This window comes from Lemur catta, chromosome 14, assembly GCF_020740605.2.
Source record: "Lemur catta isolate mLemCat1 chromosome 14, mLemCat1.pri, whole genome shotgun sequence".
Lineage (NCBI taxonomy): Eukaryota > Metazoa > Chordata > Mammalia > Primates > Lemuridae > Lemur > Lemur catta.
In genome coordinates, this window is record NC_059141.1 from 51,093,440 (window position 1) to 51,117,478 (window position 24,039).

Sequence of the window (24,039 nt, forward strand, 5' to 3'; positions counted from 1 at the left end):
AAGTGTGGCAAGATGAACGGACCGGTGGATGGCCTCTGTGACTATTCTCTAAGCGAAGAAGGAGCCTTCATGTTCACGTCAGAGTCTGTGGGAGAGGGACACCCGGGTAAGTAGGTTGTCCTGGGCCATCTGGCAAATCAGTTACTCCTAGCCCATAACCGAGGGAGTCCCTGTTTAAAACATTTTTTAACTGACACTTAATAATTGTACATATTTATGGGGTATAGTGTGATGTTTTGATACATGTACACAACATGTAATGGTCTTAGCATATCCAACACCTCAACATTTATCATTTCTTTGTGGTGAGAACATTCAAAATCTCTCTTCCAGCTCTTTTGAAATATACAATATATTCTAATTAACTACAGTCACCCTCCTGTGCAAGGGAACACTAGAACTTATTCCTCCCATCCAACTGTAACTTTGTGTTCAAGGGAGTCACTTGTCCTAGAGGTCTTAAGAACAATGTGTGTTGGTTACCATAAGGGATCTCTGTAGAAACGGAGAGAAACCGGAAGAGTTATGTAAGACAGTCACTCGTCATGAAGCCAAGGGTCCACGCTGCTGCCACCACCAGCATGCCAGCACGGCAGGGCCACGGCAGAGCAAGCAGCTGGCTGGCAAAGTGTAGGGTACATATAAAATGTACCATCAGGTATTAACTTGATACATAGATTTTTTTCAAGTAAAGCTTTATTATCAATGACCAACTTGGGTCAACAGAGACTATTCCTCAAACAAGACCAGAGGTCACTGAGTTTGGCACGTAAAACACGTGCAGTTCAGAAGTGAAGGCTGATTGGTGCTGAGCTAGCTCTCATTGCACTGGGGTTCTCAGGTACATTATCTAAGAGGAGTACAGCTGACCTCCTGAAGAGGGAGAACATTCAGGTGTTGAAGTAGGTAGACTATGGTGGGGGGAAGTGAGAGAGGCTTCCTTGGTGACGGCGAGGACTCTAACCAGACATTCAGAGCCTCGGGTGGCAGGACCGTTGTTCTCAAACTTCAGGGGGCATCTGCATCACCCAGAGGGCTTGTTGAAATACACAGTGCTGGACCCCTGCCCCAGAGCTTCTGATTCAGTAGGTCTTGGGGGAGGCTCCGGAATTTGCATTCTTAACAGATTCCCAGGAGATGCTGATGCTGCTGGTGTGGGAACCCCACTTTGAGAACCACTGTTCTCAAAGAACTCTGGGGGCTAGACATATAGGTTTATGTATTAAAGTGCTTCTTCAAACTTCGTGTGAGTATTTGAAGTGTTTAGTGACTTATCAAGTCTACCTTTTCCCATTGTCCTTGTTTTTGTTCTTTCTTAAAGATATTTAACTTCCCTACCTTGTCACTTGGCTTTGGACACCTCAATGCAGTACTCCATGTGCTTTAGCCAGTGGTCCTCAACTGGGGGCATTTTTGCCACTTTCCCCAAGAGCATTTTGTAATATCTGGAGACGTTTTTAGTTGTCACAACTACGGAGGATGGGGCGGGGGGGTGGGGAGTGCCACTAGAATCTGGTGGGTGGAGGCCAGGCACGCTGCTAAACAGCCTACAAGGCACAGGACAGCCCCACAACAGGGAATTATCTGGCCCAAAATGTCAATAGTGTAGCTGTTGAAAACCTTGAATTAAATTGAGTTTTGTATATGACTTAGTTCAATTCAAGTAGCCTCTTTCATTGTGTATAGCTTTATAGATAAAGTTTCAAGGTTTACTATATTTGTAATCTGACGTTGCTGGTCAGCTCCATGGTTAATGAAGGTCATGTACAGATTAGGAGAAAGATTTACTCCACCTGGAGGTAGTGGGGTCTTTGGCATACAGTGGCCAGCGTTCCCAAGAATGGCCCATTGCACACAACAGCAATGTACTCAGCAGTCAGAGAACGAAAACTCCAGCCAAGAAATTGATGGTTTTGTCTACTTAGTAACAGCCCACCCATTGGTCTGATCCCCCTTTCACTTGTCACTATAAATTAACTGTCCGGGTAAAGTTGGTTTCCTCTAAGGCTTGGTGACTTTCTGCTTGTCTTCCCAAAGTTCCTCTCTACCAGAAAGATAAAGTTAATGGTACTTTTTAAACTTTCAAAAAAACCAACTATTGACTATCTTAAGCCTATGGAGTGATATTGATAGAAACTTTGAAGCCTTAAAAAAACAGTCCAGAAAGGACCCCCTAGGCATTGTCTCAGTTTGTGGTGCTATCTTGATGCCCTTGCTGGACGCTGGCATTACCCCTGGTCACTGTTGCATTTCCCTAGGCAGAGTGGGAGCGTGTGGTCTGTCTTTAAACAAGCGGAGACATCCCTGATCAGCATGTGAATAAGCTTCTGGGAATCCCGATGGGTAGGCCAGGGTGGCCAGCATGTGTTTATTTTAGGACTTTTTAGCAGCAGAGGCTTTCATCTGTAGGGGTTTGCAGAGGCTACGGGCTCAGGCAAACGTAGACATACCACCAGGATCTGCCCCTGGCAGGAGGATAGATAGAAAAACTCAAACGTGTTTCCTGGGAGTTTCTGAAGGAAAGAGTAGAGTGTTCGCTTTTAATGGCAGATTAATGAATACCTTTAATTACAGAACTTAATATCTGCTTTTGAGAGCCAAACTGCTTGATTCTAAATTAGGCTTATTAACTTTAAAACATATTACTCTATTAAGAGAAGATTCTGGGTATTTTGAACACTAAATGAGATGAAGTATATGTTTAGAGGTCACTTTTATTTCTTAATTGGTGAGCATTGACAGTTTGCATAACCCCATAGCAAGAGTGGCTTTTTCTACAGTTCCATTTAGTGGTCTATGTGCTAGACCACGTAGAGTCTTTACGGCAAATAGTAGAACAAGATCAAATCCCAGCTCATGCTGAACCCCTGTCAGGCCCACCTTGACTGAGGAGGTCAAACCCAGCTGTTAGGACATCTGGCCTTCAGGAGGCTGAGTGACCTTGTGGGAGGATCCAAGGTGCCACTTACGAAATGTTCTGCAAAACAGCAGTGACGTGCAGGGGTCCTCCTGTAGAATTCTATAGGTGGAGCCCCGTGTTGGGTGTGGTGCTTTACACACGGCAGCTTGCATCTTGTGGAACCTGCAGTGCACTGCAGCTGTTTGTCCCATCTGATTTTACATCTTGGCACCTACTCTTCCTGAGGTTATTAACTATTTTAACTTCTATTTCTAGGACTTTTCTAAATGTTTCAGTTAAAGGGAATATGATGAGGAATGAGAGACTTTTTAGTTAGAAGAATGTGTATGTGCATTTGTGTGTTTGCAAATTGCTTTAGACTCTTAGAGGAGCTGATTTTGAAATTTATTTCATTTTTTAGGGAACTCTATGACCTTATATAATACATGTCATACAACATTAGGCAGGAATGGGAAGAAATAAAAATTTATTATACCTACTATTTGTGTGATTCTCACCCGTGTTCTTGTCCAGATAAGATCTGCGACCAGATCAGTGACGCGGTGCTGGACGCCCATCTCAAGCAAGACCCCAATGCCAAGGTGGCCTGCGGTAAGAAACACCCAACTCCTTCCTGCCGGAGACATATGTGGGCTAGACTGAGAAGTTAATAGTGGACACATAGATCCACGCTCCTCAGTTCCAAAGTCTCTGTCCTCTGGTCTGTAGTAGGTTTCTTGATTATGCAATCTCTTCTATGTAGTAACAGGGAAGGAAAATATTTCTAACCACAAAACAAATCGATAATTGTTTTTGGCAAGACTTTGGCATTCGATGTCTTACTAAACAGTGAAGGGTTGGATCAGCATGCAGCTTCCCTGATGCTTGATCTCACTGGGAGCCAGGGGGCCTTCTGGAGTTCTCAGGTGACCCTTCCAGATGAGGTGGAAGAGGCTGAAGCAAGGGTAGCTGCCTGGGTGGTTACGTGCTGTGCTCTTGTGGTAGAAAGGAGCCTTTGATAGTTACACAGATGTCTGGCCCCTTCCTTTGTTTTCTTCCCTAGTTTGTGGTATGACTCGGGTTTTAAAATAACTAATGCCTCCCATTTAAGAGCAACTGGAGGGCAGCATCTTCACCAATTGCGTTTAAATAAACTAATAGCTTTCCTAAGGGACATTACTGTAGAATTAAAGCACTGAAGCCCTCTTTCATATCTGCATCATTCATTGCTTCCTAGAGACCTTCATGCAGGCTGAAGATCTTCCCCTTTATCTGCAGGATAAGTTCTTCGACAGCAAAACCTTGCCTGGGTTGAAGCCCTTGGCACAATGGCAGAGTGCCCAGGAGTCAGGGACTGCAGAGCCTGGAGGACCCCTGGGGGAGGTCATGTCCAGCCTATTCACTTTACAGATGGGGTCACGGTGCCTGCTGCATCAGGGAGTGACCAAAGGCCACAGGGTGTGGGTGCCCCAGTGCAGAGACCACTGTCAGTGCCACGTCTTGTCTGCTGCACAGACTCATCCTTCCCTCTCTGGTGGCATCCTAGCCCCTGTATCCAATACTACAGGGACCCATGCCCTATGAAGGTAGACTTCACCTTGACACCTTATCTTTGTAAATGTCTGGAGAGAAGTTTGGCCTGCCGTGTGTGTGTATGTGTGTGTGTGTGTGTGTACATTGTGTATGTGCACGTGTGTGTGGTGAGGGTGCTAACATGCACTGACTACATTCTTTATGTTAGCTATAGACCACCATTGTCTCATTTCAACCCACATAGTGGTCTTACTATCTTCATTGAATAGTTGAGGAAACCAAGGCTTAGAGAGGTTAAATAAGCTGTCCAGGATCACACACGTGGTAAGTATTCTGTGTAGAACTCAAGTGTGACTGATTCTTTCCAAGGCAGCATTTGAAGATGCACATTGCTTTTTGCTGGGATTTAATCTTTTTATGGGCATTCTTATTCTCTTTCTGGAGTCCATTCCTTGTAAGGCCCCTTTGTGTCTTTCCATGGGCACCGTGAGAGGTCTAGGTACTGGAGCTTCCCTTGGTGGTGCTGGGCCGCTCACCCTGCCCCCTTTGCTTCCAGAGACGGTGTGTAAGACGGGCATGGTGCTGCTGTGTGGCGAGATCACCTCGCAGGCCATGGTGGACTACCAGCGGGTGGTGAGAGACACCATCAAGAACATCGGCTACGATGACTCTGCCAAGGGTGAGGGCGGGCCTCCAGCTCCCAAAGACACATTGGTCTCTGCCGAGAAAGCTCCCCAATGCTGAGTCAAACCTGAGACTTTCAGCCTTCCTGGACCCATCTTTCAGGTTCCAGGGGTCAAAGGCTCTGGCAAAAGTATGACAAGCAGACGGCGGTGCCCAGTGGACCCAGCACATGCCCGTCTGTTGTTGGCTGGGCTTGTTGAAGGTCCTGCCTTCTTGGTGCTGGCAGAGGCTTTGGAAGAGAAAGAAGCACCGAACAAAGGGCATTGCCTTCTGGTGGGGACCTGCTCCCCCCCAGGCACAGGTGGTAGTCTCTTGGTATGTGTTGTCTTCATGATTTCAGAAACTCTGACATCCTTCCTCTGCTGATGAGGAAACTGAGAGAGAAGTAAACAATTGGTGTCAGGTCACGCAGTCAGTACGTGGCTGCCAGGTTTGGGACGCTTGTGCTTTCCACTGCATCATGCTGCTTCCCATTATAGACACAGAAAAAGACGACTCAATCCAGAACTGGTGCCGACAGCAGGTGAAGGAGACAGGTTGGCCCAGGTTAGCACCAGTGCCAGGCAGAGTGGAGCCCAAACCCAGGGAAGAGGCATAGACCCTGGCAGGGAATTGAGGAGGGGCACTGCTATCACCGGGTGGAGGCAGCCCGAGCTAGATGAAATGAGGGCCTCAAAGCAGTCTCCCGCATCTCAGACTGGGCAGGCCAGGGAGCAGCATGGCCCAGAGGGGCCTCAGAGGACACAGGGTGTGAGGGCCAGGTGCTGAGGGCTCGTGACATCCCATGGCAGCTTCAGTGGCCCTTTAGCCACACTGGCTTCCTGGGTGGGACGATGGCCCCAGTTCTTAAAGGTTCCATGTTGGCCTCTGGCCTTAGATATTCAGGCAATTCCAGTTTTTAAAGAATAATTCCTTTGCATCTCTGTTGACTCTCTCCTAATTCTCCAAAACTACCATAAGAGATGTAGTGGCCTAACACAGTTGCAAAAACTGTCCACATCCAGACCAACCTTGCTGGACTTAAACCTGTGACCAAGACTCACAAATGGAAGTGTGACTGCCTGTGTCTCATGCTGGTTGTTTAGGGTGGCATGTGGCATCCATGTGGGTCAGGGTAGGCAGAGATGCCCGTGCCCCACCTTTATGAATGAGAGCCCCTCACGGCATGAGAGCACAGACACGCAGAAGCTCAGTTCTATGCTGTCTGACTCGGCGCAAAGTGCTCATGAGCAGTCTGTGTCACCTGAGTACATGAAAGTAGGTTTCTTTGGGGGGAGGTGGGATGCATATCAAGAATCACTGGAAAGAGAAGCAGTGAGAGCCAGTTAATTCTCCCAGTCGGGATGGGATGGTGTTCACAGAGGAAACCCATTGTCCCAGAGTAGCAGCTTCCCAGCATGTTTCCACGGAGAGCCCTCCCCGTTCTACCAGGAAAAGCCAGTTTGTTTATGTACACTTATTTAGACCTTATTCAAGAGCAAACCTTAGGCCAGGTGCGGTGGCTCAAGCCTGTAATCCTAGCACTCTGGGAGGCCGAGGCGGGCAGATTGTTTGAGCTCAGGAGTTCAAGACCAGCCTGAGCAAGAGTGAGACCCCATCTCTACTAAAAATAGAAAGAAATTATACGGACAGCTAAAAGTATATATAGAAAAATTAGCCGGGCATGGTGACGCATGCCTGTAGTCCCAGCTACTCGGGAGGCTGAGGCGGGAGGATTGCTCAAGCCCAGGAGTTTGAGGTTGCTGTGAGCTAGGCTGATGCCATGGATGGCACTCTAGCCCGGGCAACAGAGTGAGATTCTGTCTCAAAAAAAAAAAAAAAAAAGAGCAAACCTTGTTCTGCATTAGGTAGCAGGGAAGTTTTCCAGGAGGCAATGTCCCCTAGAAAGGGAGAAGTGAGTGAGAGCCCAGGCCTGGCTGAGATGGGCTCAGTGGGCCGAGGTCCCCAGTGCCGGAGCTTGTCGGTGTACCTACACCAGATGGACTGTCGCAGGGTGATGGCCTTAGCAGGGCCTCGGGCCAGCTGCTCCTTACTGCTCCTGGCTACAGAGTTGCTGGACTCATTGCCTTTCCCAAGCCCTGTGCCTCTCCCCTTGGTCTCCTAAGTTCTGTTTTTCCAAATCTCCTGGAGCCCGTGCTTGACTTTAAGCACTGGGAAGATTCATTATTTAGACAGAAAGTGATTAGGTAAAATGTGGAATGTTTCATGCAGAACAAGATAACTCTTTGGCAGTTCTCTAAAGACTTTTCATTGATTTGCAAATTCAAAAACATTCATTGGGGAATAGGAAGGTATAAAGAGCAAAGGTGACCTGATGCTCCCAGGGCAGAGGGACTGCCCGGCCTCAAATGATGCAATGTGAGGTGTCCCAGGGGAGAATCCGTGGCTTGGTGTCCAGTGAACTGCAGGAGGGTCCAGGGACACTCACTGACAGCTAGTGTAGAGTTGGGGAGCCAGAGGAAGAGCATTCTAGGCAGAGAGCCCTAGCAGAGGTGGAAGAGGATACTGTACTTAAGGGTAAACCCAAGTTCACGTTGGCTAAAGGGGTTCAGGGGGCAAGGGCTGTCTCAGACTGAGGAGCTTCAGTTTTAGTCTTTGGCAGTAGGTCCCCACCTGAAGCTTATACATGAACAGTAGCTTGGGTCTGCCTGTGTTTTGTCTGTAAGTCCAGTCTGGCAGTGTGCATAGGGGAATGGACTGGGAAGAGGATGGCTGTGGGGTTCGGGGAGGAGGGTAGTGGCTTGTTACGACACTTGACCTTGTGGTGGGGCATCTGTGTATTTAGCTCCTCAATCTCACGGTCCCTGCAGCTGAACTCGGAGGGCTGGGAGGGAGGAGAAGACCGCCCCCCCCGTGCACAGCGGCATCCTCGGGGGGCTGGCTGGGCTGGGCTGCTGCTAGCCTGGACTTCCCTGAACCAGTGCCCAGCATGCTGGGGAGAGAGGACAGCCCTCCACCTCTGTGACTCAGCTTGGCAGATAGAGTGGGAGGGGGAGCTTGGCCCCAGATGTGTAGCTTTTCCATTTGCCCCTGACCCTGCCCACATCTCGGGTCAGAGGACCCTGGCTCTGGGAGTCTCTCTGGACTGTTCACGTGCATGGTATTTGTTCAGTATATTGAATACTTGGGTTGGGCACACAGCTGGGCTTCTGAGGGACAGTGTTGGGTGGGGCCCTCGATTTTCACTCAGAGTAGTCGTTTTCAAACTGGGTTCTGGGAGGCACCTCTGGGAGGGCCTAAGGGGCAGGGCTATGAGTCAGCCACCTGCTCTCCAGCCAGTGCAGCCCCGATGTCACCTCATTTCAATGCTGCAGTTATGTGTTGGACATATTTTTTAAACCAAGGTCTAATTGAGTATAGTACAGTAAAAATGTACCATGGAGAACTTTCATTGACCAACAGTCCCACATGATAGTGTGAGAAGGACACAGGGCCTCCGCCATCCTGGGCCCCAGCTGTGGGCCTGGACAGAGCCCAGCGAGTTAGAGACCCCCGCCCTGGCACTGAGTGCCACGTCAGAAGCTGAGCAGTCCCCCAGGAAGCTCACAGCCCCCTCCGTCTGACATGCATCCCCACCGAGGCTCATGTTCCCTTCCACCTAGGCTTCGACTTCAAGACCTGCAATGTGCTGGTGGCTTTGGAGCAGCAGTCCCTGGATATTGCCCAGGGTGTCCATCTGGACAGAAGCGAAGAGGATGTTGGTGCAGGAGACCAGGTAGCTCAGCACTAAGTGTAGGAACCACGTGGGGACTTCCCTCCAGGGTGGTCTGGCTCAGACCTGGCTCTGACCTGTGTTGAGGAGCCAACCAGGGAAGGTCATGAGCGATGGGTTAATCACACCATGGGGAGGACCTCTCATCCTAGCGTGAGAGCTTGGAGTGCGTCGGACACCCCTCCTCCACCACCGTGCTGTGGAAAGCTGTGGTTGCTGATGCGGGGTTTGGGCTCATCGCCCCTCCTAGAGAGTTGAGGGTCAGGGACTATGTCCTCCTCTCCCCAGCAAGTGCCCAGTGGAGAGCGAGCTCCATGTATGAGGCACCAGGGGAGTTTTAGACTTGCAGAAAGCCACTGTCCTATTGCTCCTGCGCCAGCGCTGCTCAGCCTCCTCTCTGCCCCGCTGCAGGGTTTGATGTTCGGCTACGCCACGGACGAGACGGACGAGTGCATGCCCCTCACCATCGTCCTCGCTCACAAGCTCAACACCCGCATGGCGGATCTGAGGCACTCTGGTGTCCTGCCCTGGCTGAGGCCCGACTCGAAGACTCAGGTGAGCTGCTGAATTGCCTTCCGGAGAGCCTCAGGCAGAACCTTTAAGCAACCCCAAGCCCTCTTGATTCTGTCATTTTTAAGATCAAAATGTTCAGTCTCAAAGAATTGTCAATTTTGAAAAGAACTATTTATTTAAAAAATCTTTCAGCTCTCTCTCTACTGCGCATTTTATTATAAAAAATTCCAGAAATACAGAAAAGTTGAAAGAACAGTTCTAGATTTATTTTTTCCCTTGTTAGCCTACATTGATGATTGCCCTAATCCTGCCACACACTTCTTAACCGGATTCAGAGTTTTTGGTCCCACGTAGCCAGGGCTCCGCACCTGGAACAGGCTGTGTGTGCTGTCTGCATCTCGTAGTGGCCCTTTTTCTGATCTTTGTGTCTCATAAAAAGGCTTTACCTTTGCTGTTTCCAGCCCCGGCCCCAGGGGCCCTGACCTCTCTGCTCCCTGCAGTGTTGAAATCCGCCCCCAGGTCCGTATTTGAAGGTCCGGGTGATGCAAGTGCTGTATGTAGGTGAAGGCCTCCTGCCCGCCCTCCCACGCCACGCCCCCCAGCCTTGCTGGCCCCGTGGGCCCTGTCCTCATGGCTTCCTTCCCGGCTCCTCTTCCACACTCCAGCATGACTCCAAGGTCCCACACTGCCTCCTGCACACGCTCTCCCTCTAGCCATACTTGTGGGACCCCATTGTCACCTTCACACACTCAGCACCCAAACTTACCTGCTTGCTGGTCTCTCTAACTCACTAGCTTCATTTCTCATTCACCCTGCAAACACATGTGCCCTGAGAGCCTGCAGCACCCTGTCGCCCCTGCCCAGCTGAAGGAGGGGCTGGAGCGCCACCTTTCCTCACTCTTGCTCAGTGCATCTCTCGCCACCCTACCTGTGCCCCGTGTCTGTCCTATCAAGCTCCACTCTTGCTCCAGCCCAGCTAGGCCGGATCAGTGCCCTGCCCTCCCAGAGCTTCTCCCTGCTTGGAAACTCCTGTTAACTCTCTTCAGGCTTCACTTTTTTTTTTTTTTTTTTTTGAGACAGAGTCTCGCTCTGTTGCCCAGGCTAGTGCCGTGGCGTCAGCCTAGCTCACAGCAACCTCACACTCCTGGGCTCAAGCGATCCTCCTGCCTCAGCCTCCCGAGTAGCTGGGACTACAGGCATGTGCCACCATGCTTGGCTAATTTTTTCCATATATATTTTAGTTGGCCAGATAATTTCTTTCTATTTTTTAGTAGAGACGGGGTCTCGCTCTTGCTCAGGCTGGTCTCAAACTCCTGACCTTGAGCGATCCACCCGCCTCAGCCTCCCAGAGTGCTAGGATTACAAGCGTGAGCCACCGCGCCCGGCCTTAGGCTTCACTTTTTAATGTCCAAATATCTGCTCAGTATTTTCAACAACTTTCTGCTTCCTATGAGGGGAGAGGGCAAGTCTATTTGGTAGCCTTTTATGGTCTTCCAACTTTACTTTCCTCTGCCTTCCTCCTCCCCATCCTTGCTTAATCTACGTCATTTCACTCATGTTCTCCTTGTTTCTTACTGCTTTGCATCTGGGCTCCTACCCTTCACCTTACTTGGGCTCCTTCTCTGGTCCTCACCTGTCCATGAGTGGCCAGCAAAGTTCTCGCCTTCTCTTGCTCCCCGCCAACTCCCAGAGAGCACCTCCTCTTGTCCTGCACTTGGAATTTGGCACACGTGGTTTTATAGCTGAGCGTGGTACGTGTGGCTCCTCCCCTTCCTCCAGCTGTACAGAGATGGGAAGCTTCTCCTCCCAGTGTAAGGCCAGGCGCAGGGTGGAGGTTGCACCCTGGCTACACCTGGAGCAGGGGAGTGTGCTTATGGCCCAAAGGGAGCCCTTCCTTGGGACTTCCTGTGACATCCATGCAAGCCCCAAGGCAGGAGGTGGAGCCATCAGCACTGCTCGGTGCTCTGAGGTTGCGGGGAAGGAGAGGTGACGCGTGTGGAGTGGGAGGGTACCAGGCTCCGAGCCGTCCTGGACTGGGACGGTGCTGGATGCAAAATGGGGGAGAGTCACAGAAGAGGAAACCCCAGAACAGGGATGTGAGGCAGCCGGTGGAGCTGACTGAGTGGGAGTGAGGAACGGGGGAGCCCCTGTCGGGCCAGCTGGAGCAGGACAGGCCTCCTTCCCTTCCCTTGGATACGAAACAGCAGGTTTCCAAGTCTAGGAGGCAGCGAGGGAGGGAAGGGTGGTTGGGTTCTTTTAGGGCTCCTTCCCGTGAGGAATTCTCTTAAAAATGGTAGTGCGGACACCAGAGACTTCCTCATTCCCCTGCAAGTGGCAGGCCGGGGACCAGCTCCGGTCGGAGGGGGTGCGGGTCTGTGGACGGAGCCCGTGTGGCCCCTCGGCCCTCGAGCAGCCTGGCTCGCTCCACGCGCTCCCGCCGGGCGCTGGACCAGTACGAGGTCCAGGTCTTCTTCTCCCCACCCTGTTTGTGAAGGATTTTCATCATCTAAGCAGTGTTGACTGTGAACAGGATGAATCTTTCCACCTGAACAAATCCTCGCTGCTGATACTGAGAATCGGTGGCAGTGCAGGTGGCTATTTTTGTACCGGGTCAGAGTTGTGTTTTCCGTGCTGTGTTTTTCCCCACATCTGCTGACACAATGAGATAAGAGCCCTTTGCTCTGCCACCCTGCACTGCGGTTCCTTCCCCAAGGCCACCGTGCGGGGTTTGCCAGAGTGGGGGCAGGGCTGTCCCAGGGAGCAGTGGGACAGGCCCGAGCAGCCCCTCAGCATGTGAGCCTTCTCCTGCAGCTCCCTGCAGCAGGCCCGGGGGGCCCCCCTCCTGGGAACCCCCTACCTGCCCCCCACCCCACCTCAGCTCCGCTCTCAGGGCCTGTGAGTGCATAGTCAGCATTTAAAGGCTGTTCTTGGTCCCCCATGTCACTAGGGTCCGGCATCACATGGCCAGGGCTCTTTCCCTTCCTTCTTCTGGACCCCACCTTGTTGGACAAGGCAGGACACAGAGAAGGACTTTGATACAGATCCAGTGTGTGGTGGATGTCTGAGGGGCCTTGGGCAGGCACAGACCCCAGGCAGGCGCTGTTTGCTGCCCCGTGGTCCTGTCCAGGCCCTGGGGTATGGAGCGGTCCTGTGCCCTCTGCCCAGTGTCCCTACCAGGACCATCTGGCAGAGCTGCATGTCTGCAGGTACCACATCCCTAAAACCCTCTGGGCCCTGCTCTCAGGGGTCCCACTGCCTTAGGCAGTATCGGGCCTGTGGCCAGCACATCCCTCAGTCTAGAGTGGCCACCTTCTGCTGGGCGGAGCCCGGTCTGCCGGGCCACACAGCTCCAGGCCACACAGCTCACAGACCCCAGCTCTTCTGGCTGTGTGATCTTGACCAAGGCACTTCATTCTGGAACCTCAGCTTTCTTGTCTGTAACGTGGCGTGGTAACGGCTTCTAGCATACAGGGCGCACTTCATCGACGCTGGCTTTTTCCCAGCCTCATCTCCCGTCCTCGCCACCTCCTTCCCTCTCATTCTGCAAATCCAGGGTGCTCAGACTGTTTTCCTTTTTTGCCAAAACAGATCAGTCTGTGAGTGGGCTCACTAACGTGTCAGGGAAGGACAGGGTCTGTGGAGAAGGGCAGGGGCATCTGTGTGTTGTGGGTCCAACACAACTCTTGGGTTGGACAGAGGAGGGTGCAGTTCTCTGGCCTTTCACAGACTGGCTATGTGACTTCAGACAAATTGTTTCATGGCTTTGTTTTTCTCGTTTGTGGAGTGGGGTAGTAATACTTCCCCCACTGTGATGTCGTAAGTGTTAATTGACGATGCATAGAATGGGCCCAGAACTGGCCCATGGTGGTGGCAGTGAATGTTAGATTTGTGCCTGGGCCTGGCCTGCTAGGGCGTTGCAGGCACGTTCCTCCCCTCCAGGTGCGCTCTGCTCTTCCTTCCTTTTGGGAAAACACCCAGAGGCTGGCAGTCCAGAGCTTGCTGCTCCCTCTATTTCACCACCCTGGCTGGGGTCCCTCTCACCCTGTCCCTGTGGCAGGCAAATCTGCTGGCACAATACCCTCCCAGAGCTCCTCCCCTGAGGGTGCTGGGACCATCACCAGGCTCCTCCCCTCCTATCTCAGAGGCTTCTGGGCACCAAGAAACATCCCCCTGGCCAAAGCCCTCTCTTGACCCTACATGGCCCAAGGCCAAGGTAGCCCTGCACCTGCCGACGACGTGTGGCCTGGGTGCCTATGGGAGGAGCCAAGTGGGTCCCAAGTCGCGAGGAAACTCAAGTCTCCACGCAGTGCTGATTGTGGTCCCATGTGGGCATAGCTGTGCCATATGCCCATCATCCCATAGCACTGGGCAGTTTTCCGGATGTAAGAATGTGTCTGATTAACTTGCCAGAGGCCCGTTGAGGACAGGAGGCCCCATGGGGAACCTGGGACCCCTGCCTGCCTCCTGGGTGTCTGCGCCTGGCAAAGGGGTGCCCTCGGCTCAGCCCCAGCCTCTCCGTGTTTCCCCGCCCTCTGATGGACAGGTGACGGTGCAGTACATCCAGGACAACGGCGCGGTCATCCCAGTGCGCATCCACACCATCGTCATCTCCGTGCAGCACAACGAGGACATAACGCTGGAGGAGATGCGCAAGGCCCTGAAGGAGCAGGTGATCAAGGCCGTGGTGCCGGCCAAGTACCTGGACGAAGACACCATTTACCACCTGCAGCCCAGCGGACGGTTTGTCATTGGCGGTCCCCAGGTGCGCCTTTGTCTCTGAATGAGGCCCTGATTGGTCCTTGTTACTGGGGTTGCTCGTGTCCTTGGAGCACAAAGACCACAAGAGACAGCTCTGCATGGCTCAGCCGGGTCTGGCCGTGGACTAAACGTGAAGTCTGTGAATTCTGGCCTCCACGCGTTTAGCGCGCTGTCCGTGGGGGCCTGCGGCATCTGTCCGTCTGTGAGTCTTGGCCCTGCCTGGCTCTGCCGCTCCAGCCTCCCGCTCTGCAGCCATGCTGCGCCGCCCTGCTCAGGTGCTCGCTCTCTGCTGCCGTGTGTGCTCGTGGCTGACTGTCCCCAGGTGGCAGGTCTCTGCCAGAGGCTGCCTGTGCTCTGTGGGCACCCGGTGGGGCAGGGTTTTGTACATGGGGACACCTGCTGCCCCTCCCCCCTGTGGCCCAGGTGTGAGGAGGTAGAGGTTGGCAGAGCACCTCTGAGAGGCTGCTGCCCGCCACCTAGGGACCTCAGCTATGGACATGTCACCACAAAGTTGAGCCCCACCCCGGGTTCTAGGAGCCCATGTAGTGTAGAAACACAGGGTGAATAAGAAAGCTTACTGTTTTTTCTTGCAGAACTTCTCAAAGCCTAGACACACTGGGATGAACCGTGGAGCTCTAAGAGGGGGACAGAGTATGCAGACTGCCCCCACCTGTTTCACATAGAGCCCCTGCCCCTTTAGAGACATCTCTGTGGGCTGATGTTACACAGACTGCGCCCGGGAAATAGGCGCCAGCCAGGGCCACAGCCAGGGCTGTGTTCACCACGGTGCAATTCCTGCCTGCGGTGCGTCTCTCCTTTGTGATGGGCTAGAGACAAAGGCACTGAGGTAGCTGTGACCCCAGAGAACCTCTGGCCCGTCTTCTGCACTTTCTAATGAGGCTTTGACAGGTTACCTGATTTCTGTATCTGGGTCAATGTCTGAACTGGGGTTGGAGCCCAGGGTTTCTGGCCAAGGGGTCTTTGAAAATTGCCTGCAGGCAGCCTCGGGGCATCCTTCCTAAGCTTCATCCCCCCCAGCCATGGAGGGCTCTGCTTCTCATCTCCTCTCTCTGTTTCTCTCCCTCTGCAGGGGGATGCGGGCGTCACTGGCCGTAAGATTATTGTGGACACCTATGGAGGCTGGGGGGCTCATGGTGGCGGGGCCTTCTCTGGGAAGGACTACACCAAGGTGGACCGTTCTGCAGCATACGCTGCCCGCTGGGTGGCCAAGTCCCTGGTGAAAGCAGGGCTCTGCCGGAGAGTGCTTGTCCAGGTGGGCCCCCCACCTCTGACCCCACCTTCCTGTCCCAGCTGAGGGCCCTTGCCCAGCCCTGCCCTGCGTAGGGAAATGTTGGCCGAGTGGGGAAGCCTCGTGCTTTGCCAAGGGTCGTGGCTCTGGGGTATCATGTTGGGCTCTGTAGCCAGCACTCTGGAAACCTAAGGGAGAGAAAACAAAATCTTCAGGGAGAGGGTCACCTGCCAGGACCGCCCTCCATGAAGACAGTGGGGGATTCTAGGCAGACAAATTGAGGGGGGAGCATGTCGAGCAAGAGATGAGTGGTCCCTGCTGCCCCTTCCTGAGGACAGCAAGGCCCCCATGAGGGACAGACCCTGCATGGAGACTTCAGTCCCTGACCCCGATCCCTTCTGGAAGGTGTCCTATGCCATTGGCGTGGCGGAGCCGCTGTCCATTTCCATCTTCACCTACGGAACCTCTGAGAAGACAGAGCGGGAGCTGCTGGACGTGGTGAACAAGAACTTTGACCTCCGGCCGGGCGTCATCGTCAGGTAAAAGCACCCTGGGCTGCTGTTATGTGGGGCCTGCTCCCTCCCCAGATGCTCCGCTCAGCTGGAAGGGGAGCAGAAAGAAGGGTGTGTCAGCCTCTCAGCAGTAGGGGGTCTCCAAGGGCCCAGCACAGGCCGCACCCAGTGCAGGAGGTCTGCTTTTGGGGTTGAGGGAGGCTGCACAAGATCCCCGCTGGCCCAGGGGACACTAACTCCGGTGGGCTCATCTTTGAGCAGCTGGGTATGGGGGTGGTGGTGCATGTGGATCTTAGGAGAACAATGATATGGCCACATGGCTGGGAGTGGGGTTGGCAAGCCTGTTCCCCCATGCTCATTTCTCATGCCATCCCTGTTTTCTGGAGCTTGTGGACGTTGGCTTAGGCCAGGTCAGTGGAGTGAGGATGAGAAAAGCACCTATTAAGGCTGGAGTTCCAATCCTGGCCCCTGGATCTCCAAGCCTCTGTTTCCTAAGCTAGAAAACAGGACCGTGGTGTGGCACGGACGGGAGGTGTGCTCGTGAAATCCACAGGAGGAGGAGTGCCCTTAGTCTGTTAGCCACGCCCACACTCTGCTCCTGTTCCATGTTCAAATGACCTTTTCTTCTGGACACACAGGGATTTGGATTTGAAGAAGCCCATCTACCAGAAGACAGCATGCTACGGCCATTTCGGAAGAAGCGAGTTCCCGTGGGAGATTCCCAGGAAGCTTGTATTTTAGAGCTGGGGGGAGCTGGGCCTGGCCTCATCCTGGTGGCATCCGGTGGCCACGCTCCTCTTCTCCAGGATCCCAAAGCTCATACGTCCTGGAGCTCTGGGTGCTGACTCCCCTCCCCACCCACCAGCCCTCTGGGGCAAAGCCGGGTCCCTCTCATTTAGTCCTGTCCTGCCATCCCCATGCATGGCCAGAGGCAAGTGGCTTCCTGGTACTGAGGGTCAGAGCTCCGTGTGAGGGTCATCACGGTGTCTCCCTGCCTCTTCCTCAGACCAGGGCAACACTGATTTTGTGGGAAAAGCACCCCTGTCCAGAGTGAATGCCCTCACTCTCCTCCCTGCACAGCCTGGACCCTGACCAGCCCCTCCTCGCCCCACGTGGGCCATGGTGAGGTCAGCGCATCTCACAGACCTCAGGGTTCCCTCCAGGCCTGGGCCACGGGGTCTCCCTCACAGCTGCTGCCAACACCCCTGAGCCAGAGGCTTCACAAAGCCACTCCCAGGCCAGGCATCTGGCAGGGGCTGATGTCTCCTAAGCATCTACAATGCGTGAGGGACCCGGCTAACCCCTGATCTCATTTTTTCTTCACTGCAACATGATAAGGTAGCACCTTTTATTACCCCATTTATAAATGGAGAAACCAAGGGACAGAGAGTCTAGATAACTTTCACAAGGTCTCACAGCCACAGGTGTCAGGGCCTCAACATGAATCTAGGAGCTTTAACTCAGCTTTTAACCTGTGGACCCCGTCTCATACCAGAAACAGACTTGAGCAACGACTAAGCAGATTGCAATGAGGCCATGGACTCTGCCCTGAAGGCCTGGGGTTACTGGGAATTATTGGATTAACCCACTGGCTCTTCCTGAGCCCTGGGCAATGGTCTGCAAAGTCAAGATGGAACCATAGGATGATTTCATTTGTCTCATTTGTCCCAGAAGACAGTTCAGGGTGAGCTGGGCACCCTGGCCCATCAGGCTGGGCTGGAGTTTGGAATTAACAGGCAGCCTTATCATCCTAGCCACGTGACCACTCAGAGACACACGGGGCTGGGGATTTTGGACCTCTGGGTCAAGTGGTCTAAGCCCAGTCCAGTCCTACCTGGGCTTCTTGGAGCAGAAGCAGCAACTTGTCCTAGCACAGGTGACTGGCCCCTAAGGGGACTTCAAGTCCTTCTCCTTCTTTGGCCCCTTGTATGTTCTGCGGATTTAGTGCCATTGGAGTAAGTGATGGGGGGCCCTAAGATGCCCTTCTAGAAAGTCCAGCCCTGAGGCTCAGATACTGATGTTAAGTGGGCCAGGCTCACCTCCTGGTGGTGGGCAAGGTGCCTAAGATATCCTGAGGAGATTCTGCCTTTGCCAGGTGGTTTTCTGGGGACAGATCTGCTCCTGAGGGGCCTGAGTGGTCCTTGGTCCGCCAGGGTCTTGGAAGCTGCACACTCCCCTGCTTTGCCATCCCTGGCCGGCACCACTCACCCCACCTGTCCTCAGCCTGGGCCTCAGACAGCAGCATCTGCACCTTCTCTCGAGCTCCCAGGGCCACAGGCTCAGGTAGGGGCCCCCACGGGCCCCAGGAGAAGGCGGGGCCTTGGCTTCTTTCCAGGGCACACAGTGCTCCTTCTGGCCGGGAGAGGTGGCCAAAAAAAGCCTCACCTGGAGAGCCAGCAGCCTGCACCTGGGCCTGGCCTTTCCCTCGGGACAGGAAACTCTTCAGGGCAGAAAGGGAAGCCCAAACTGCCCTCAAAGCCTGGAGCTTGTGTATGATACTGAAACTCAGGTCTCTCTGCAGGCTCCTGGTGACCTGGGTCAGCCTTAAGTTCCTCCAGTAGACGGAGGGACACGTTTGCAGGTGGCTGAGTCCTCTAACTTGGACAATGTCCCAAGCAAAAATTCAGGATTTTATACTTTCCCTACCTGCTAGAGGAGTGAGATCTTTTTTGTCAACATTGTTTATATGAAACTCAAGCTTTTACTTGTTCATAGTTCTTGCTAGAATAGTGAATAAAAACTCAAGGAGCAACTGCCTTATGCTTAGTTTTTGTCTTCAGAACCCTGGAGACACCCCCTGTGTGTAGCATTACCTGACTCCCCCACCCCCCACCAGCAGGGTTGGGGTCCTTCCGTCAGCGTCACCCGCTTGGGGCACACCCCCTCACGAGCTCATCCTCCAGCTGCGTGTCGGTCACACCACTGCCGTACTCACTCCTTACCACGTCCCAGTGAGGTACATGTTCTCAGGAAAGCCACTTTACGTGCGGGGACACTGAGGCCCCAAGAGGGTTAGTGGCGTGACCGGGGGCACCCGGCTGCGGTGGCTCTTCAAGCTTCAGGGCGTGTTCTCTTGGTCACAGGCACCGCGTCCCTTAGCCCTTGCCAGAGCCACAGGCTCCTGCCCCGGCCTCCCGGTGTCTGGTGAGGCTGCGCGAGGGGGGCGCGAGGGCAGCTTGTGTCGGACGGCGGGATAAGGGGCTGGACCTGTGGAGCGAGTGCAGGGTGGTCTGCGGCGGTGAGAACCTTGAGGTGGGTGCGCATCTCCCCTTCACACTTCTGCAGTTGTGAGGGGCATACACAGAAGATGCTTTCCAACTAGAAGATCGTCCCTGCAGCGGCCCCCGAGGGTGCAGTCCTGGAGGCGTGGTCAGAGCAGAGCGAGGTGGACTTGCGCCGTTCCAACGCGCAGGCAGTGTGCCCGGGACTCGGCTCCAGGGAACGTCCCCAGGGCGGGCTGCGGGGAGCCGTGCGGCCCCTCCCTCCCACGCTGAGGGGGTAGTCTGGGGTGCCCGGGAGGGCAGAGGTGAGCAAAGACCTGGGAACGTGCAGAATGGGGGACAGGAGGAGGAAGCCAAAGGCCAGAGGGTCTCATGGTCGGTCTCCTTTGAGACATAATCTATGCCCTGTGAAGCCACTACGTGGGATATGCCATGAAATACTACACATTACAGGAAGCATTAATAGTACACATTTTGCAAGAACACATGTGAACAAAATGACACTCATGAAACACGTTGGAACACTTGCCTGTGGAGGAAGGAAGCTACAGGCATAAAAGGCAAAATATAATGAGTGAGGGGCCGGGCGCGGTGGCTCACGCCTGTAATCCTAGCACTCTGGGAGGCCGAGGCAGGTGGATTGCTCGAGGTCAGAAGTTCGAGACCAGCCTGAGCAAGAGCGAGACCCCATCTCTACTAAAAATAGAAAGAAATTATCTGGCCAACTAAAATATATATAGAAAAAATTAGCCGGGCATGGTGGCGCATGCCTGTAGTCCCAGCTACTCGGGAGGCTGAGGCAGTAGGATCGCTTAAGCCCAGGAGTTTGAGGTTGCTGTGAGCTAGGCTGATGCCACGGCACTCACTCTAGCCAGGGCAACAAAGTGACACTCTGTCTCAAAAAAAAAAAAAAAATATATATATATATATATATATATATTATATATATAATGAGTGAAAGCAAGGAGAACCAACTGCGCCACGGGGCCCTCAAGCCTCACAACGTCAGGGAAACGTGGAAGGAGCCAAGGAGATTGTGAGGCAGCGGCCAGGGGACGGGAGGAAACCCAGGACGGGGTGTCCTCGGAAGCCAAATGAAGACAGTGTTTCTAGAACGAGGGAGGGATCAACTGTATGAAATGGTACTGATGAGTTAGGTGACGTGAGGCCCACGAGTGTCTCATGAATCCAACCACGTGGAGGTTGTTGGTGCTGTGGGAAATGGCACAGTCATTTTAAAAAGTAAGTATGACCATTTTCCTCACCCCAATCACGACCCTTTTGTGCATCTCATACATTCCAAGTGCAATTGAAAGTATGTGCCTGCCTGTCCCTGCCATGCGTGCCTGTGCAGGGGCACATCCCCAACCTCATGGCAGACTCTGCTCCCCCAGCCCCGCTACACTCCAGACTGCCTGGTTTCTGTGGCTTCTCCAAATAGGCCAAGCTCATTCCTGCCTCAGGACCTTTGAACATGTCATTCTGTCATAGGTGCTTTATCGCACCCTGTAGGTTTCGGGTGAAATTTCTGTTTCTGAAAAGCCCCTTCCTTGATAACTTCTCTTTTCGACTCCATTCCATTTTTCATTTCTCACCCAATGTTTAACAAAATGTGCCAATGGATATAATTCCTTGTTTAACCCTTGGAGCCTGCCCCCCTCACTCAATTCCCGCCATACCTACCTCCCTTCTGTTCTCTGCATGGTGGTTCCTCTGAATGTTTTTAGTCTCAGCTTCCAAGTCAACGTCCAGAAAGATGCCTTCAAACATCCTCCATAAATTATAAGCAGCACCATCTTTATCTGATACTGAACTATTGGAGGTTGTATAATTCTTTTATTTTTAGTAAACATTTTTATTATTAACAAGGATGTTATGGCAGTAATTCTATAGCTCATACACTAAAGAAAATACATCAACCCAGGTAAGAAAAGTTTTCTTTTTCCAGCTTCATTGAGGTATATTTGACAAATAAAAATTGTGTATATTCAAGGTGTATGACGTGATGATTTGATGTATGTATACATTGTCCAAGGGTTACCACAATCAAATTTACCAACACACCCATTGTCACACAAAATTGCCCTTTGCAGGCTGTCCTTCTTTATGGATGTCAGTGCCTGCCTGTTTAGCCTGTTGCCCCCTGTAGCACCTGGCACTCCCACGGTCTGGCCTTGTCTGCTTTGTGTGCATCTCACACCTGGCTCCAGGGCAGGGCCCAGCACAGAGCAGGTGCCCGATGCAGCACTGGGCACATCAGAGAATGAGTTGTAGGTGTGTCCACCCCTCCTGCCTCCTGAGCTCCTCTTAGCAAAGAGGTTCTGCAAGATACGAGGATTCTGCTTACCCTCCAGTAGGTCTTGCCAGGCTCCGGTGCCCAGAGATGTAAATTCCAATCATTTAACAGTTGTTTTTTTAAGAGTGTAGCACTGTGACTATGAAAACTTATATACAATGATCACTCAGCATTTTTCTAATTATTTCAGAACATTACGGGGGTACAAACGTTTTTTACATGATTTATTTTTGTGCAGTTTGAGTCACAGTTATATGCGTGCCCATCACCAAGATAGTGTGCATTGTACCCATTAGGTGTGAATTTACCCATCCCCTCCTCCCCCTTCCCACACACTTGGTTTCCATTGACTTTTACTACCATTTGTGCACATGGGTGTTGATCAATTAGTTCCAATTTAATAGTACATGTGGTATTTGTTTTTCCATTCTTGATACTTTGCTTAGAAGAAAGGTCTCTAGTTCCATCAAGGTTGTTACCAAAGGTATTAGTTCACCATTTTTTATGGCTGAGTAGTAAGTACTCCACAGTATACATATACCACATTTTATCAATCCACTCATGTATTCATGGGCACTTGGGTTGATTCCACATCTTTGTGATTGTGAATTGTGCTGCAATAAACATTCTAGTGCAGGTGTCTTTTTGATAAAATGATTTTTTTTCCTTTGGGTAAATACCCAGTAGAGGGATTGCTGGATCAAATGGTAGGTCTACTTTTGGTTCTTTGAGGTACCTCCATACTATTTTCCATAGAGGTTGTACTAGTTTGCCCTCCCACCAACAGTGTAAGTGTTCCCTTCTCTCCACATCTGTTCTTTTGGGACTTTTTGATAAAAGCCATTCTCACTGAAGTTAGGTGATATCTCATTGTGGTTTTAATTTACACTTTCCTGATGATTAGAGACTTTGAGCATTTTTTCATATATTTATTGGCCATTAGCCTACGTTCTTTTGAAAAGCTTTTATTAATGTCTTTTGTCCACTTTTGTATGGGGTTGTTAGATTTTTTTTCTTACTGATTTTTTTGAGTTCTTTGTAGATTCTGGTTATTATCCCTTTATTGGATATATAGCATGCAAATATTTCCTCCCATTCTATAGGTTGTCTATTCACTCAATTGACTATTTCCTTGGCTGTACAAAAGCTTTTTAATTTAATCAAGTCCCATTTGTTAATTTTTGTCGTTGTTGTGATTGCCTTTGGGGTCTTCTTCATAAATTCTTTGCCTTGGGCCAATATCTAGAGGAGTTTTCCCAACATTTTCTTCTAGAATTTTTACAGTTTCATTCCTTAGGTTGAAGTCTGTTATCCATGGTGAATTTATTTTTGTGAGTGGTGAGAGGTTCAGATCCTGTTGCAGCCTTATACATGTGGCTATCCAGTTTTCCCAGCTCCATTTATTGAATAGGGATTCTTTTCCCCCGTGTATGTTTTTGTCTGCTTTGTCAAAGACCAGATAGCAATATGAGGATGGTTTTATATGAGGGTTCTCTGTTCTGATCCATGGGTCTGTGTCTCTGTTTTTGTGCTAGTACCATGTTTCTTTGGTTACTATAGCTTTGTAGTATAGTTGAAGTCTAGTAAAGTTATGCCTCCCAATTTACTCTTATTGCTTCAGGTTGCTTTGGCTATTCTGGGTCTTTTCTAGTTCCATATGAAGTGAAGAACTATTTTTCCTCGATCTGCAAAAAATGATGTTGGTATTTTAATGGGGATTGCATTGAATCTGTAGATCACTTTGGGTAATATAGACATTTGTAACAATGTTGATTCTGCTGATCTATGAACATGATATGTTTTTCCATCTGTTTATATCCTCTGCAATTTCCTTCCTGAGTGTTTCGTAGTTCTCCCTGTAGAGGTCTTTCACCTCCTTAGTTAAATATATTTCTAGGTATTTTATTTTCCTTGTTGCTATTGTGAAAGGTATTGAGTCTTTGATTTGATTCTCAGATTGTTGTTGGTGTATATGAATGCTACTGATTTGTGTACATTGATTTAGTAACCTGAAACTTTGCTGAATTTGTTTATCAATTCCAGGAGTCTCTTGGCAGAGTCTTTGGGGTTTTCTTTCTTTCTTTCTTTCTTTTTTTTTTTTTTTTTTTGAGACAGAGTCTCACTTTGTTGCCCGGGCTAGAGTGCCGTGGTGTCAGCCTAGCTCACAGCAACCTCAAACTCCTGGGCTCAAGTGATCCTTCTGCCTCAGCCTCCCGAGTAGCTGGGACTACAGGCATGCACCACTATGCCCGGCTAATTTTTCTATGTATATTTCAGCTGTCCATATAATTTCTTTCTATTTTTAGTAGAGACGAGGGTCTCACTCTTGCTCAGGCTGGTCTCGAACTCCTGAGCTCAAACAATCTGCCCACCTCAGCCTCCCAGAGTGCTAGGATTACAGGTGTGAGCCACTGCACCCAGCCCAGGGGTTTTCTAAATATAAGATCGTATCATCCACAAAGAGTGATAGTTTGACCTCTTCTTTCCCCATTTGGATACTCTTGATTTCCATCTCCTGTCTGATTCCTCTGGCTAGGACTTCCAACACTATGTTGAATAGAAGTTGTAATAGTGGGAAACCTTGTCTGGTTCCAGTTCTAAGCATGAATGCTTTCAATTTTTCCCTGTTCAGTATGATGGTGGCTGTGGGTTTGTCATGTAT

The 24,039-nt window shown here is 51.4% G+C and overlaps 1 protein-coding gene across 1 annotated transcript; it reads left to right on the forward strand.

Moving 5' to 3' along the window:
• The first annotated feature begins 12 nt into the window (after positions 1-12).
• On the forward strand, positions 13-18,616 carry MAT1A (methionine adenosyltransferase 1A). Its single transcript, XM_045568091.1, has 9 exons — positions 13-106; positions 3,434-3,511; positions 4,989-5,111; positions 8,719-8,831; positions 9,240-9,383; positions 13,885-14,103; positions 15,190-15,372; positions 15,754-15,887; positions 16,499-18,616. The coding sequence occupies exons 1-9, from the start codon at positions 13-15 to the stop codon at positions 16,599-16,601; spliced, it is 1,191 nt and encodes a 396-aa protein (XP_045424047.1). The 3' UTR covers positions 16,602-18,616.
• Positions 18,617-24,039: the final 5,423 nt, after the last annotated feature.